Consider the following 14,511-nt stretch of genomic DNA (forward strand, 5'->3'; position numbering starts at 1 on the left):
CCACAATCTATCTGCAATATTAAAACGGATCTACCCCCTAAAAAATAAAACTATTATTATCTGAGAGTTGGAGAGAGGAGAGGCTGCTGCCTATAGTGGATCTGGCCCGACTCACTCACTCACTCACTCACTCACTCACTCACTCACTCACTAAAATGCCCACCGGACAACCATCCAATCTCCCACCCACCCTATTGTGAGAGGATTATGCTTAAATGATGCAGGGTTAAAGTGTGTGGTTGTGTTTTTGTCCATGTGCCTTGAGCATGTTCATTCCTCAACAAACGACTGAAACACTGGAAACCAGGGAAGCTCGACTGCATGTAGAAATGGAGCACACTGCATACATGTCCACTTTAGCCAGTTCTAGTGTCACTGACGTTAATGTGCTGCTAACAGTTTAACTTCCTCCACTGCTCGACTGCCCCATACTGGGCTACAAACCAGTGATCTTCTCAAATCAAATTGTATTTGTCACATACACATGGTTAGCAGATGTTAATGCGAGTGTAGCGAAATGCTTGTGCTTCTAGTTCCGACCATGCAGTAATATCTAATAAGTAATCTAACCTAACAATTTCACAACTACCTTATACACACACACAAGTGTAAATGAATTAATAAGAATATGTACTTAGAAATATATGAATGAGCGATGCCCGACCGGCATAGGCAAGATGCAGTAAATGGTATAGAGTACAGAATATACATATGAGTAATGTAGGGTATGTAAACATTATATAAAGTGGCATTGTTTAAAGTGGCTCGTGATACATTTATTACATACATTTTTCATTATTAAAGTGGCTGGAGTTGAGTCAGTATGTGGGCTGCAGCCACTCAATGTTAGTAATGGCTGTTTAACAGTCTGATAGCCTTGAGATAGAAGCTGTTATTCAGTCTCCCGGTCCCAGCTTTGATGCACTTGTACTGACCTCACCTTCTGGATGATAGCGGGGTGAACAGGCAGTGGCTCGGGTGGTTGTTGTCCTTGATCTTTTTGGTCTACCTGTGACATCGGGTGGTGTAGGTGTCCTGGAGGGCAGGTAGTTTGGCCCCGGTGATGCGTTGTGCAGACCTCACTACCCTCTGGAGAGCCTTACGGTTGTGGGCGGAGCCGTTGCGGTACCAGGCGGTGATACAGCCCAACAGGATGCTCTCGATTGTGCATCTGTAAAAGTTACTAAGTGTTTTTGGTGACAAGACAAATTTCATCAGCCTCCTGAGGTTGAAGAGGTGCTACTGTGCCTTCTCCACTCTCTGTGTGGGTGGACCATTTCAGTTTGTCTGTGATGTGTATGCTGAGGAACTTAAAACTTTCCACCTTCTCCACTACTGTCCTGTCGATGTGGATAGGGGGCTGCTCACTCTGCTGTTTCCTGAAGTCCATTATCATCTCGTTTGTTTTGTTGACATTCAGTGTGAGGTTATTTTCCTGACACCACACTCCGAGGGCCCTCACCTCCTCCCTGTAGGACGTCTCGTTGTTGTTGGAAATCAAGCCTACCACCGCAGTGTCGTCTGCAAACTTAATGATTGAGTTGGAAGCAGGCATGGCCACGCAGTCATGGGTGAACAGGGAGTACAGGAGAGGGCTGAGAACGCACCCTTGTGGGGCCCCAGTGTTGAGGATCAGCAGGTTGGAGATGTTGTCACCTACCCTCATCACCTGGGGGCGGCCCGTCAGGAAGTCGAGACCCAGGGTCTCGAGCTTAATGACAAGTTTGGAGGGTGCTATGGTGTTAAATGCTGAGCTGTAGTCGATGAACAGCATTCTTACATGGGTATTCCTCTTGTCCAGATGGGTTAGGGCAGTATCATTGTGATTGTGTCGTCTTGACCCATTGGGGCGGTAAGCCAATTGGAGTGGGTCTAGGGTGTCAGGTAGGGTGGAGGTGATATGGTCCTTGACTAGTCTCTCAAAATACTTCATGATGACGGAAGGGAGTGCTGCGGGGAGATAGTCATTTAGCTCAGTTACCTTCACTTTCTTGGGAACAGGAACAATGGTGGCCCTCTTGAAGCATGTGGGAACAGCAGACTGGGATAAGGATTGATTCTATAACCAGCCAGCTGGTCTGCACATGCTCTGAGGACGCGGCCGGGGATGCCGTCTGGGCCTGCAGCCTTGCGAGGGTTAACACATTTAAATCTTTTACTCACGTTTGCTGCAGTGAAGTTTTGGTAGCGGGCTGTGTCAGTTGCACTGTGTTTTCCTCAAAGCGAGCAAAGAAATTGTTTAGTTTGTCTGGGAGCAAGACGTGGTCCGCGACGCGGTTGGTTTTTCTTTTGTAGGTCTGTGATTGACTGTAGTCCCTGCCACCTACCTCTCATGTCTGAGCCGTTGAATTGCAACTCTACTTTGTCTCTATACTGACGCTTAGCTTGTTTGATTGCCTTGGAGGGAATAGCTACACTGTTTGTATTCGGTCATATTTCTGGTCACCTTGCCCTGAATGAATGCTGGCACCAATCCACGGTTTCTGGTTGGAGAATGTTTTAATAGACGCTGTGGGTACAACATCACCGATGCACTTGCTAATGAACTCACTCCCCGAATCAGCGTGTTCATCAATGTTGTTGTTTCGACGCTATGCGGAACATATCCCAGTCTACGTGATAGAAGCAATCTTGACGCGTGGAATCCGATTGGTTGGACCAGCGTTGCACAGACCTGATCACGGGTGCTTCCTGTTTTAGTATGTCTATAGGCTGGCAGCAACAAAATGAAGTCGTGGTCAGCTTTTCCGAAAGGAGGGCGGTGGAAGGCTTTATATGCACCGCGGAAGTTAGAATAACAATGATCCAGGGTTTTGCCAGCCCGGGTCGTGCAATCGATATGCTGGTAAAATTTAGGGAGCCTTATTTTCAGATTAGCCTTGTTCAAATCCCCAGCTACAATAAATGCAGTCTCAGGATATGTGGTTTCCATTTTACATAGTCAAATGAAGTTCTTTCAGGGCCGTCGGTGTCTGCTTGGGGGGGAATATACACAACTGTGATTATAAACAAAGAGAATTCTCTTGGCAGATAATGCAGTACATTTGATTGTAAGGAATTCTATGTCAGGTGAACAAAAGGACTTGAGTTCCGGTTTGTTGTTGTGATCACACCGCGTCTCATTAATCATAAGGCACACCCCCCCTCGCCCTTCTTCTTACCAGAGAGATGCTTGATTCTGGCGGCTCGATGCGTGAAGAAACCAGGTGGCTGTACCAACTCCGATAGCGTCTCTCAAGTGAGCCATGTTTCCGTGAAACAAAGAATGTTAGTCTCTGTCTCTCTAGAAGGCAACCCTTGCTTTGATGTTGTCTACCTTGTTGTCAAGTGACTGGACATTGGCGATTAGTATGCTCGGGAGCGGTGCACAATGTGCCTGCCTACGGGGCCTGACAAGAAAGACCGCTCCGTCTGCCCCTTCTGCGGCGCCGTTGTTTTGGGTTGCCGGCTGGCATCCGATCCTTTGTCCTGGGTGGTGGACCAAACATTGGATCCACTTCGGGAAGGTCCTATTCCTGGTCGTAATGTTGGTGAGTTGCCATTGCTCTTATAGTTCCTCCCGACTATGTAATAAAACCTAAGATTTCCTGGGGAAACCATGTAAGAAATAACATTAAAAAAAACAAAATACGGCAGTTTCCTAGGAACGCGAAGCGAGGCGGCCATCTCTGTCGGCGCCAGACCATACGCCTTAACAGCGTTTCAACGGGTTGAGCTACCCAAAAGGTACTTCTTGGATGGCTCCATCTGACATTGCAAGCTAGCTTTGGAGTTTTTTTGTTTAAAATTTCTTATCGTTGTTGCATTGTCGAGAGGGAACCGGCAAGTGATCATTTCGTATACCATGTGCATCCTGTGCATATGACTATTAAAACTGGAAACTTGAGTGAGCTTACTGTATGTTCTTAACTCCGTTACAATAGGATGGCTGATGTTAGCAGATGGAAAGGCTGATGCTAATTGATGACTAGTAGATGATTGCCAATGGTAGCTGATGCTAGCTGATGGCTAGTGCTACAGTGGTTGATATCTAATGCTAGCTGGCATCCATATAGCCACATCTGACTGGCTAAAGGAGAAGTCATATAATGAAGTGAGCCTCTGTTCCCAGACGGTGCTGATGTGGAGTGGTCCCCTGACGGTTAAGGGGGTTACAGAAGGGTACAGGGGGTTGCAGGAAGAGCCTGTGTGTTTTTGGCAGGGGTAAAGGGCTAAAGGGAGCTCATTTCACGCCCCTTTATTTGCACAGGTCCCAGGAGAGCGACATTATCAACTCCACCAGCTGGTTCACACACGGCATGGAAATCACATTACACTTAACGGCCCTTCAGATGCAACAATGTGCTTGAGAGATAATGCTGAACGTGTGTGTGTTTTTGTATTTGCCATCTATTTTCATGCCCTGTTGGTACAAAACTGAGTCTGTTTTTATAACGATGATGGCGTTCATGACACTGCCGCTAACAATGACGACGTTGACTATGATGACCTTGACTCATGGCCATGATGTTGATGATTACAACGATGACAATGAAATGGAGGACGATGATGAGTAGTCAACCATTATTCCAATGACGTGTTCTCCCTCCCCCCCTGCAGGTGCACCGTCGGTCAGCTGAGAGACTGTGTAACCTGTGCTGCGCCAACAGAGGCACCTTCATCAAGGTGGGTCAACACCTGGGAGCCCTTGACTACCTCCTACCTGAGGAGTACACCTCCACCCTCAAAGTCCTGCACAGCAGAGCACCACAGAGTTCTATGGAGGAGATTCAGCAGGTCATCAGAGAAGAACTGGGGAAGGAGGTAGGCCTGGGGGGGGTGGGTGGTAGATCCTGGAGTAGATGTGTTTGTATGTTTATTGATTGTGAATATGGGGACAGTGGAGTTTTTCAGCTTTTTTGAGCATTTAATCCCACTGTGAATTAAACAAGTGGGAAGATTGTCTGGTGAAAAGCTTGGTAAATCAGGCCCTTGGTTCTGAAAGCACTTTGGTTCTAAATAAGGACTGTTGGTTCCAGAAGCATTTTGGTTATACTGTAGATGGGTCTTGTGTCTGTTTTGTTATGACAGTCTTTTAGACTGTATCTGAGACGAGGTAATTGTTCTGTTATTTGGGCACGACTTTCCTTGGTCCCTCTGTCACTTTCTGATCTCGGTGTGTGCGCATGTTAGATGGTCCTGTCATGGTTAGTTGGGTTCACTGCAGCAGCCAAATTATCCCTCAGTCTCTCCTCTTTTCTACTCCTCCATCTCTCTGTCTCCATGCACGCACCTCTGTTTATGACAGAGTTGTTCAGTTGAAAAGCCAAAGCTGTTTCCCACGTCCCCTGGCTCTATTTAGATCAGGAATTATTGATAGCACAGAGAGGTGTAGCTTGGAGGCAGACAGACAGGTTGTTTCTCTCTTACAGCAAAACACTGATCCTGGACCTGATCTTATTCTTATTTTCAATGATGGCCTAGGAACAGTGAGTTAACTGCCTTGTTTAGGGGCAGAACGACATATTTGTACCTTGTCAGCTCAGGGATTCGATCTTGCAACCTTTCGGTTACTAGTCCAACGCTCTAACATTGATCCTGTGATGAAATCATCCAGCCAGGGGCACTGTACTAAACACTTAAGCAGACTTCTGCTTAACATTAAAGGTACCAGGCTTAACTTCATTTGTCCTGAGATTTTCATTAAACACGTGTTAGCTACAGTATGTGAGTCAGAGGAGGAATTTAAGTTTATCATGTCTGACAGATTTCTGCTTCCTTACTCCTGAGGTGCTGACCTGTTGCACCCTCGACAACCACTGTGATTTTTATTATCTATGAACATTTGAACATCTTGGCCATGTTCTGTTATAATCTCCACCCGGAACAGCAAGAAGAGGACTGGCCACCCCTCATTGCCTGGTTCCTCTCTAGGTTTCTTCCTAGGTTTTGGCCTTTCTAGGTAGTTTTTCCTAGCCACCGTGCTTCTAAACCTGCATTGCTTGCTTTTTGGGGTTTTAGGCTGGGTTTCTGTACAGGACTTTGACATCAGCTGATGTAAGAAGGGCTTTATAAATACATTTGATTGATTTAACTTTGTTCAGTTGTCAATAAATGCAAGACATGTTCATTGTGAATTTAAAGTTTCAACAGCTGTCTACTTTATTATAAATTATTTTATTATTGGTAATTAGAAAACTACCTCGACATTTCTTTGTCAGTCGTCTGTTGTTCCTCATATGGTTAGAAAAGTTTCAGAACTCTTTTTACAGATTACTCTCGTGTGTGTGTGTGTTGCAGGTCTGCTGCGGCAGATATTACTTTGTCTTTGTTTCCAGCCGGCTTATGAAGTCAAATCAGGGTAGGCTATTTGTGTGAGAAGGCATTCATTGGCAGGCCTATTCTAGATTTTTCCCGGTACATCATCATCATTCAGTGCCTCGGAAGAGATTAAGGTTGTACGAGCAGCAATGCGTGACATCCACACACATTTCCTGCTCCTGAATATGTGTAAATACCTTCTCTCTAAATACAGGGTAGGGAATTATCAATGTGTTGCCTCTGATAGACTGTGTGTGTATTTGCGCCACACACAATATGAGTGTCAGGTATCACAACGACACTAAGGGACTGGTACTTTAGATAGCTACATTTTTTTACCCTGGGTGAGTGGTACTAAAACATACCAGCGACATTTTGTAATTCTACTATACCATTGATGTGCTAAGGCCTGAACTCTGTCACATGGCCATGGACAAGGCCAAAGTTATTATGTTCAGAGGGCCTACAATGTGTTTCATGCAGGTTTACTGCTTAAGACATCACTTCCTGAGAGCAGACTTGGGGCAGAATTTTTAACTCCTTCTCTCTCCGTCTCTGTGTGTTTCTTTTTAATCCTCCAGATTTACCAAATGCACCACCGAAATACAACATTTGACCCTCCTTTTCTGTTAAAAGCCAGAGCACGTCTCGCTCTAGCAGACTGTTAAGACCTGCACCCTGTAGCATCCTTGAAGAAGGTGTGCCTCTTGGAGAAATTATACTTTTATTATTTGGGCCGTAAAAGTCCTTGTTTTTATGAATTTTAGATTAATACTAAAGATGTGTGCTTGAATTAGGAATTGTTCAGGCTTCAAGTTGGCTCAAAATAGGCTATTGCTGCTGTGGCAGGAAGGGAGCGTTCAGTGGCTGGCAGGAGTGTTTGTTTTTCGATTAGTTTGTTTAGTGTGTGTTTGTGTTTTGCCGCTGCTCCCTCATGCACAACCTCTTTACTGACTGAGTGAACCACATTAATCAGTGTCTCACACATACACGCACACACACATCATGGGACTTATGGAGAAGGAGGGGTGAAGTATGATAGAGGGAGGAGCACCACGTAGTGACTTCGGAACGTATTCACACTCCTTGACTTTTTCCGTATTTTGTTGTCAAAAATCTAAAATTGATTACATTTTAGATTTCTTTTGTCATTGTCCTACACACAATACCCCATAATGTCAAAGTGGATTTTTATTTTTATTTTTACAAATTAATTAAAAGCTGTAATGTCTTTAGTCAATAAGTATTCAACCCCTTTGTTATGACATCCTAAATAAGTTCAGGAGGTCACAATTTGCATGGACAATAACAGTATTTTTTTTAATGACTACCTTATCTCTGTCCCCCAAACATTAACCTATTTGACAGAGTGAAAAAAAGACGCTGGTACAGAATAAAAAAATTCCAAACCATTCATCCTGTTTGCAACAAGGCACATTTTTGGGGGTAAATCCAATATGACACATTATGGAGTACCACTCTCCATATTTGCAAGCATAGTGGTTACTGCATCATATTATGGGTATGTTTAATCGTTTAGGACCGTGGAGTTTTTCAGGATAAAAAAGAAACGGAATGGAGCTAAGCACAGGTAGAATCCTTGAGGAAAACCTGGTTCAGTCTGCTTTCCACCAGACACTGGGAGATTAATTCACCTTTCAACAGGACAATAACCTAAAACACAAGGCCAAATCTACACTGGAGTTGCTTACCAAGAAGACAATGAATGTTCCTGAGTGGCTGAGCTACAGTTTTGACTTGCATCTAGTTGAAAATCTTATGGCAAGACCTGAAAATGGTTCTCTAGCAATGATCAGCAACCAATTTGACAGAGCTTTGAATAATTTTGAAAAGAATAATGGTTTAATGTTAGGCAATCCAGGTGTGGCAAGCTCTTATGAGACCTACCTAAAAAGTCTCTCAGCTGTAATCTCTGCCAAAGGTGCTGCTACAATGTATTACTCACAGGTGTGAATACTTATGTAAATTAGATTACTTTATTTCATTTTCAATCCATTTGCAAAAATGTCTAAACATGTTTTCACTTTGTCATTATGGGGTAATGTGATAAGATGGGTGGGAAAACCAAATCAATTGAATCAATTTTGAATTCAGGCTGTAACACAACAAAATGTGTAATATGTGAAGGGGTATGAATACTTTCTGAAGGTATGCTGCTGCCATAGTTTGATTATAGTGATTTAATATTACCATTTGTTGCTGCTATATTGTTTAATACGATTATTATGACCATTTGGTATTTATTCTGCCACTTTTACCCCGTTTACATGTACATTCCTTCCTCAATCCCTCCAGCACCCTCTACATTGGAATAATGGTACTGCACTGATCTGTATATAAGACATGGCGTTTTCGTGTTTCTTTTCTTCTTTCTCTTCTCTCGCATTTCACTTGTTTCATTTCTGATCTATATTATTACCTTTTATTGTGCATTTTACATTCAGCATCACTGCGTCAAGGGAAATCTACTATTCTTTCCAACAACAAAGATGTCTACATATGCACTGTGTACGAAACATTAAGAACACCTGCTCTTTCCATGACATCGACTGAACAGTTGAATGCTTGATAAGATCTACCCCTTATTTATGTCACTTGTTAAATCCACTTCAATCGCACAACTCGATATTAGGAAGATGGTTTTTAATGTCTTGCACATTCAGTATATTTCAGGATGTTGTGTATCCCTGGAAATAATCAGAATTCATGTAAACATGACAGTTTTGAAAACATAGTTTGGCACAACTTTCCCGGGTATGGGGTAGGTGGAGAATAGGGACAGGGTAAGTTGAGCTGCCTTTGGGACAGTGGGTGATGGTGCTGGTTGATTCATGGAATGGGGGTGTGGTATATTGTATATCGTAAATGTATGCATCCCTTCAGATTTACACTGAGTGTAGAAAACATTAGGAATACCTTCCTTATATTGAGTTGCACCCCCCTCTCCCCTCAGAACAGCCTCATTTCGTAGGGGCATGGATTCTACAAGGTGTCAAATGTTCTACAGGGTTGCTGGCCCATGTTGACTCCAATGCTTTCCACGGTTGTGTCAAGTTGTCTGGATGTCCATTGGGTGATGGCCCATTCTTGATATTCGCGGGAAACTGTTGAGTGTGAAAAACCCAGCAACGTTGCAGTTCTCGACACACTGAAACCGGTGTGCCTGGCACCTATTACCATACCGCGTTCAAATTCACTGAAGAATTTTGTCTTGCCCATTCACCCTTTGAATAGCACGCATGCACAACCCACGTCTCAAGGTTTAAGCATCCTTCTTTAACCCCGTCTCCTCCCCTTCATCTACACCTATTGAAGTGGATTTAACAAGATTCATCAATAATGGATCACAGCGCTCACTTGGATTAATCTGTTCTGTCTATGCCATTGACAGAGCAGGTGTTCCTAATGTTTTGTACCCTCAGTGTACATCTCTGTTCAATATCTCTTATTCTTCCATTCCTTGACCAGTTGTCTGGGACAGGGATGTTGTTTCAATGTGCCAATTCATAGACAAGTTCTCATCATTTGAGGCTACTAAAGCCCATGAAACTGGTCTCTGAGATTCTTGATAGGTTTAGGAAGCTCAGACCCCGTGTGTGCCCTGCTATCATGGCCTCTCTTTTGTACAGGCAGATGTTTAATTTTTTATTGTCACCCCTTCTGTGTCATTCAGTCCATTTTATTTTCATCTCTTGATTGCTGCTTGAATGGACTTCTTCCCTTCTCTCAAGTCCTTGGCTGCTCTCTCAAGAACCTCAAGAGGGGATAGACCCCTTCCTGTTTTGTGTTTGTATATACGGGGCATGATGATGTCTGCTCTGTAACAATAAAAATGCTCCATCTTGAGTTCATATTGCATGACACATTACAAAAATACTTTGCATATTGGCCCAGGTCCAGTTTAGAGTTGAGCGTGCGTAAATGGAACATTATTTCCTTTATGAGCTTTTCTCTCTCTTCGTATTCTGACCTTGAACTTAAGCTTGAGAATAGCATGCTATTCACCCACTATTCATGGGTGCTCAAATAAATGGTGTGTTTGGGAGGTGTGTATACAGATACGCCGTATTCTGACCTTGACTTAATTCCCCCCAATAATGCCACCACCTTTACGTGCGAGGAAACGATGAATAAGGTCTAGCAAATCCCACCCGTTTCAAGGTGGAAAAAGCATTTACTTAATTTTTTTCTGATTAGAAATAACACCATTGTCCGTGCACTGTAATTTACAACTCGATAATATCTATTGATAAGAGAGAAGGGGATTGTAAATACGCACAGCTATTATTTTAAGGTCATTTTTCCTTATGATGCCTGTATGTGAAACCAGCCATATGGAAGCAAACTGAAAATAATATCAACGTGATGTATTGCGTAGTGAAATAGGCTAGAAATAGCTGTCATGTTATTCAGAATTGTAATTGTGGGCCCTTTTTATAATTTGCCTGGATGAAATTTGGAGACCCAAGCTGTAGGCGTCTGTAGGGCTGACCCTGCCGAGTTGCTGTTTTACCGTTGTCATGTTACCGTTGTCAACAGTTCCATGATTAGTGAGAATTAGGGTAGATTTATAGGAATGTGTTGAATCCCTATTGTACACTTTTTTTTTTTCATCTTCCAATATTTCATGGATTGAACTTGAATATGTCAACTTTCAGGATGAATCAACCCACTATTTATTATTCTTCAATATACAGTATGTCATGAGTAAAGCTCTCAACTTTTTTTAAATGATTCATACTTTCCTAATCCTAAAATGTGCCTAAGTAATCTACAAGATCAGAGTTTTTTTTTTTATCTACCAGTTGGTGCTGAAACGGAGACAAATGTGCATAGATGGCTTTATTTCATTGATCTCTATATTATGAACCTTTTCTGTTGACAAAATTATAACCAAAGTTCACCATATTTAAAGAGCTGGCTTAAAATAAATGTAGTGAAACCCCCTTTGAATGAAAACTCCAAGTGGGAGGGATTTCATCGGTTGAATGAAATATATTCTGAGTGCGCAAGGTAGCCACACCTGCAGAGCGCCTTACTAAGGTAAGTCTGAATACTAGAGGTCGACCGATTAATCGGAATGGCCGATTAATTAGGGCCGATTTTCTAGTTTTCATAACAATTGGAAATCGGTATTTTTGGGCGCCGATTTATTTATTTTTTTTAAATATGTTTTTATATATATATATTTTTTTTATACCTTTTTTAACTAGGCAAGTCAGTTAAGAACACATTCTTATTTTCAATTGCTCCCTAGGAACGGTGGGTTAACTGCCTTGTTCAGGGGCAGAACGACAGATTTTCACCTTTTCAGCTCTGAGGATCCAATCTTGCAACATTACAGTTAACAAGTCCAACGCAATAACGACCTGCCTCCCTCTCGTTGCACTCCACAAGGAGACTGCCTGTTACGCAAATGCAGTAAGCCAAAGTAAGTTGTTTAGCTAGCATTAAACTTATCTTATAAAAAACAATCTATCACTAGTCTATCACATAATCACTAGTTATCATCAACCATGTGTAGTTATTACTAGATATTATCTAGCGTGTCCTGCATTGCATATAATATGACTGAGCATACAAGTATCTAAGTATCTACATGCATTCAGACAGCACTTTCGTGCATTTTGCCAGCAGCTCTACGTTGTGCGTCAAGCATTGCGCTGTTTATGACTTCAAGCCTATCAACTCCCGAGATGAGGCTGGTGTAACCGAAGTGAAATGGCTAGCTAGTTAGCGTGCGCTAATAGCGTTTCAAACGTCACTCGCTCTGAGCCTTCGAGTAGTTGTTCCCCTTGCTCTGCATGGGTAATGCTGCTTCAATGGTGGCTGTTGTCGTTGTGTTGCTGGTTCGAGCCCAGGGAGGAGCGAGGAGAGGGAAGAAAGCTACACTGGCAATACTAACGTTCCTATAAGAACATCGAATAGTCAATAGTCCCGTAATTCCTATAATAACTTCAACCTAAAACTTCTTACCTGGGAATATTGAAGACTCATGTTAAAAGGAGCCACCAGCTTTCATATAGCTTTCTTACATAGCACATATTGCACTTTTACTTTCTTCACCAACACTTTTGTTTTTGCATAATTTAAACCAAATTGAACATGTTTCATTATTTGAAGCTAAATTTGATTTTATTGTTGTATTATATTAAGTTAAAGTAAGTGTTCATTCAGTATTGTTGTAATTGTCTTTATTACAAATAAATAAACAAAATCGGCCACTTTTTTTTGGTCCTCCAATAATCGGTATCGGCGTTGAAAAATCATAATCGGTCGACCTCTACTGAATACCAAAGGGCCTCCCGAGTGGTGCAGCGGTCTAAGGTGCTGCATCGCAGTGATAGCTGTGCCACTCGAGATTCTGGGTTCAAGTCCAGGCTCTGTCACAGCTGGCCGCGACCGGAAGACCCATGGGGTGGCGCACAATTGGCCCAGCGTCGTCCGGTTTAGGGGAAGCTTTGGCCGGCAGGGATGTCCTTGTCCCATCGTGCACTAGCGACTCCTGTGGCGGGCCAGGTGCAGTGCACACTGACACGGTCGCCAGGTGTACTGTATTTCCTCCGACACATTGATACGGCTGGGTTAAGTGGGCATTTTGTCAAGAAGCAGTGTGGCTTTGTTGGGTTATGTTTCGGAGGACGCACGGCTCTCGGCCTTCGACAAGACTAACTACTAATAATAATTTCTATGTGCTATGGTGACCATTGGCTCAACTTACCACATGGCAAACATTTTGACTATATTACACTAAGACAGTTAAGGATGAACTTTCATGCTTGGTTTCCGACTTCATATTTTAGCTTATAGAGACCCAAACTGATGTATAAAACAATCTTTGGTTTGGATGCAAGCATCATGAAACCTATTACACAAATTAAATTGAATTTGTGAAAATCCTTTTTTGGACCTAACTTGGTTACCACTTTTCCCATGTGGTTTCTTCCTTCACAGACTCCATGAAATGAACGGAGTCTTCCTAAATATTTGCTCATGTGATTCATTTTGTGTCTGGTTTCTTTGAAAAAAGCGGTGGCTCAACTAACCCCACTCTCCCCATACATGTAACAGAACTTGAAACTTGCAGCCAGCTGAGCATCGTCTCCCTAATGGCGTGTGTCTTGCTGTTTTAGTCTTCAAGAGATTGAACGGGATCTTAAGCACTTACAAACTCGTAACATATTGTACGAATTGGAAACATATATACAATCTTCAGGACGTTACATATCATACAAAACAGATGACGTTGTAGACAATTGCAACATTTTCCTGGACCCTTTTTGGCTTGTGAGTGCTACTTTCAGAAGTATATTTAAAACCTCTATCGTCACTTTAATGATTTTATGTGGACTGGACATCCAGAGGTGATGCATCAACTGTGAAGTCCATTATAAACACACAATGCTATCTAATAAGATAGGACCCCCCCCCCGCCCCCCTCCCTATCTGTGTCCATCTGTGTCCGGTCACATCATTTAACACTGCCTGAACGGTGCCAGCCTTGGATAAAAGAGAAGAACATGCTTTATAAGGATTGGATTCCAAAATATCACCAACACATGTCAGTGTGCTTGGCAGCAGCGTGTTGTCTTGTTGTGTCGGGCTATATGAGTGTGACAAGATGGCTTCTGTTCCACCCAACACACACCGCCTCCATCTACCCACGGCCACAAAGAGGGCATGCTCACCCTGTCCTTCCTGTCTCCATATGGGCTCTTTGGGCTCTTCCTCTTGTGACTCATCATCCTCTTTCTCACTGCCAAACGCTGGGCGTTAGCAAGTGACCTGCCATAGCCTAGAACAACCCCATCCTACACCACACACTATCCTATACAACCCCTTCCTACATATTTTACATTTACATTTTAGTAACTATTTTCCAGAGATCGATTTAGTCTACACGTGCTATCGCAGTCTTAGTAATAAATATTTTCCTCAAGTCAGTAGTAGTAAGAAAAGACAAATGCGCGTAAAAAAAATACTGATAAGACTGTCTTATTTAAAGTAAAGATTCACCCATTTTGAAAGTTATGCTGTTTTTGTGCATCTCTGAGCAATGTTCTATCGATTCTCTGGGTCATATCATGTTTTCATGTGTATCTGAGCTATTGCTGTTCAAGCAGACATAAATTTGGCTGGTATGACGTAGCACTGGGATAAAGGCACTCTTCTAACACATGTTTCCTATTT

The 14,511-nt window shown here is 42.7% G+C and overlaps 1 protein-coding gene across 1 annotated transcript in view; it reads left to right on the top strand.

Moving 5' to 3' along the window:
* adck1 (aarF domain containing kinase 1) overlaps positions 1-14,511 on the top strand; it is a 177,181-nt gene that overhangs the window by 64,328 nt on the left and 98,342 nt on the right. The window contains exon 4 of the mRNA XM_035743432.2: positions 4,600-4,803. Coding sequence (XP_035599325.1) covers positions 4,600-4,803 — 204 coding nt within the window. The remainder of the gene's footprint in view (positions 1-4,599; positions 4,804-14,511) is intronic.

The sequence above is a fragment of the Oncorhynchus keta genome, unplaced genomic scaffold (assembly GCF_023373465.1).
Source record: "Oncorhynchus keta strain PuntledgeMale-10-30-2019 unplaced genomic scaffold, Oket_V2 Un_contig_5916_pilon_pilon, whole genome shotgun sequence".
Classification (NCBI taxonomy): Eukaryota; Metazoa; Chordata; class Actinopteri; order Salmoniformes; family Salmonidae; genus Oncorhynchus; species Oncorhynchus keta.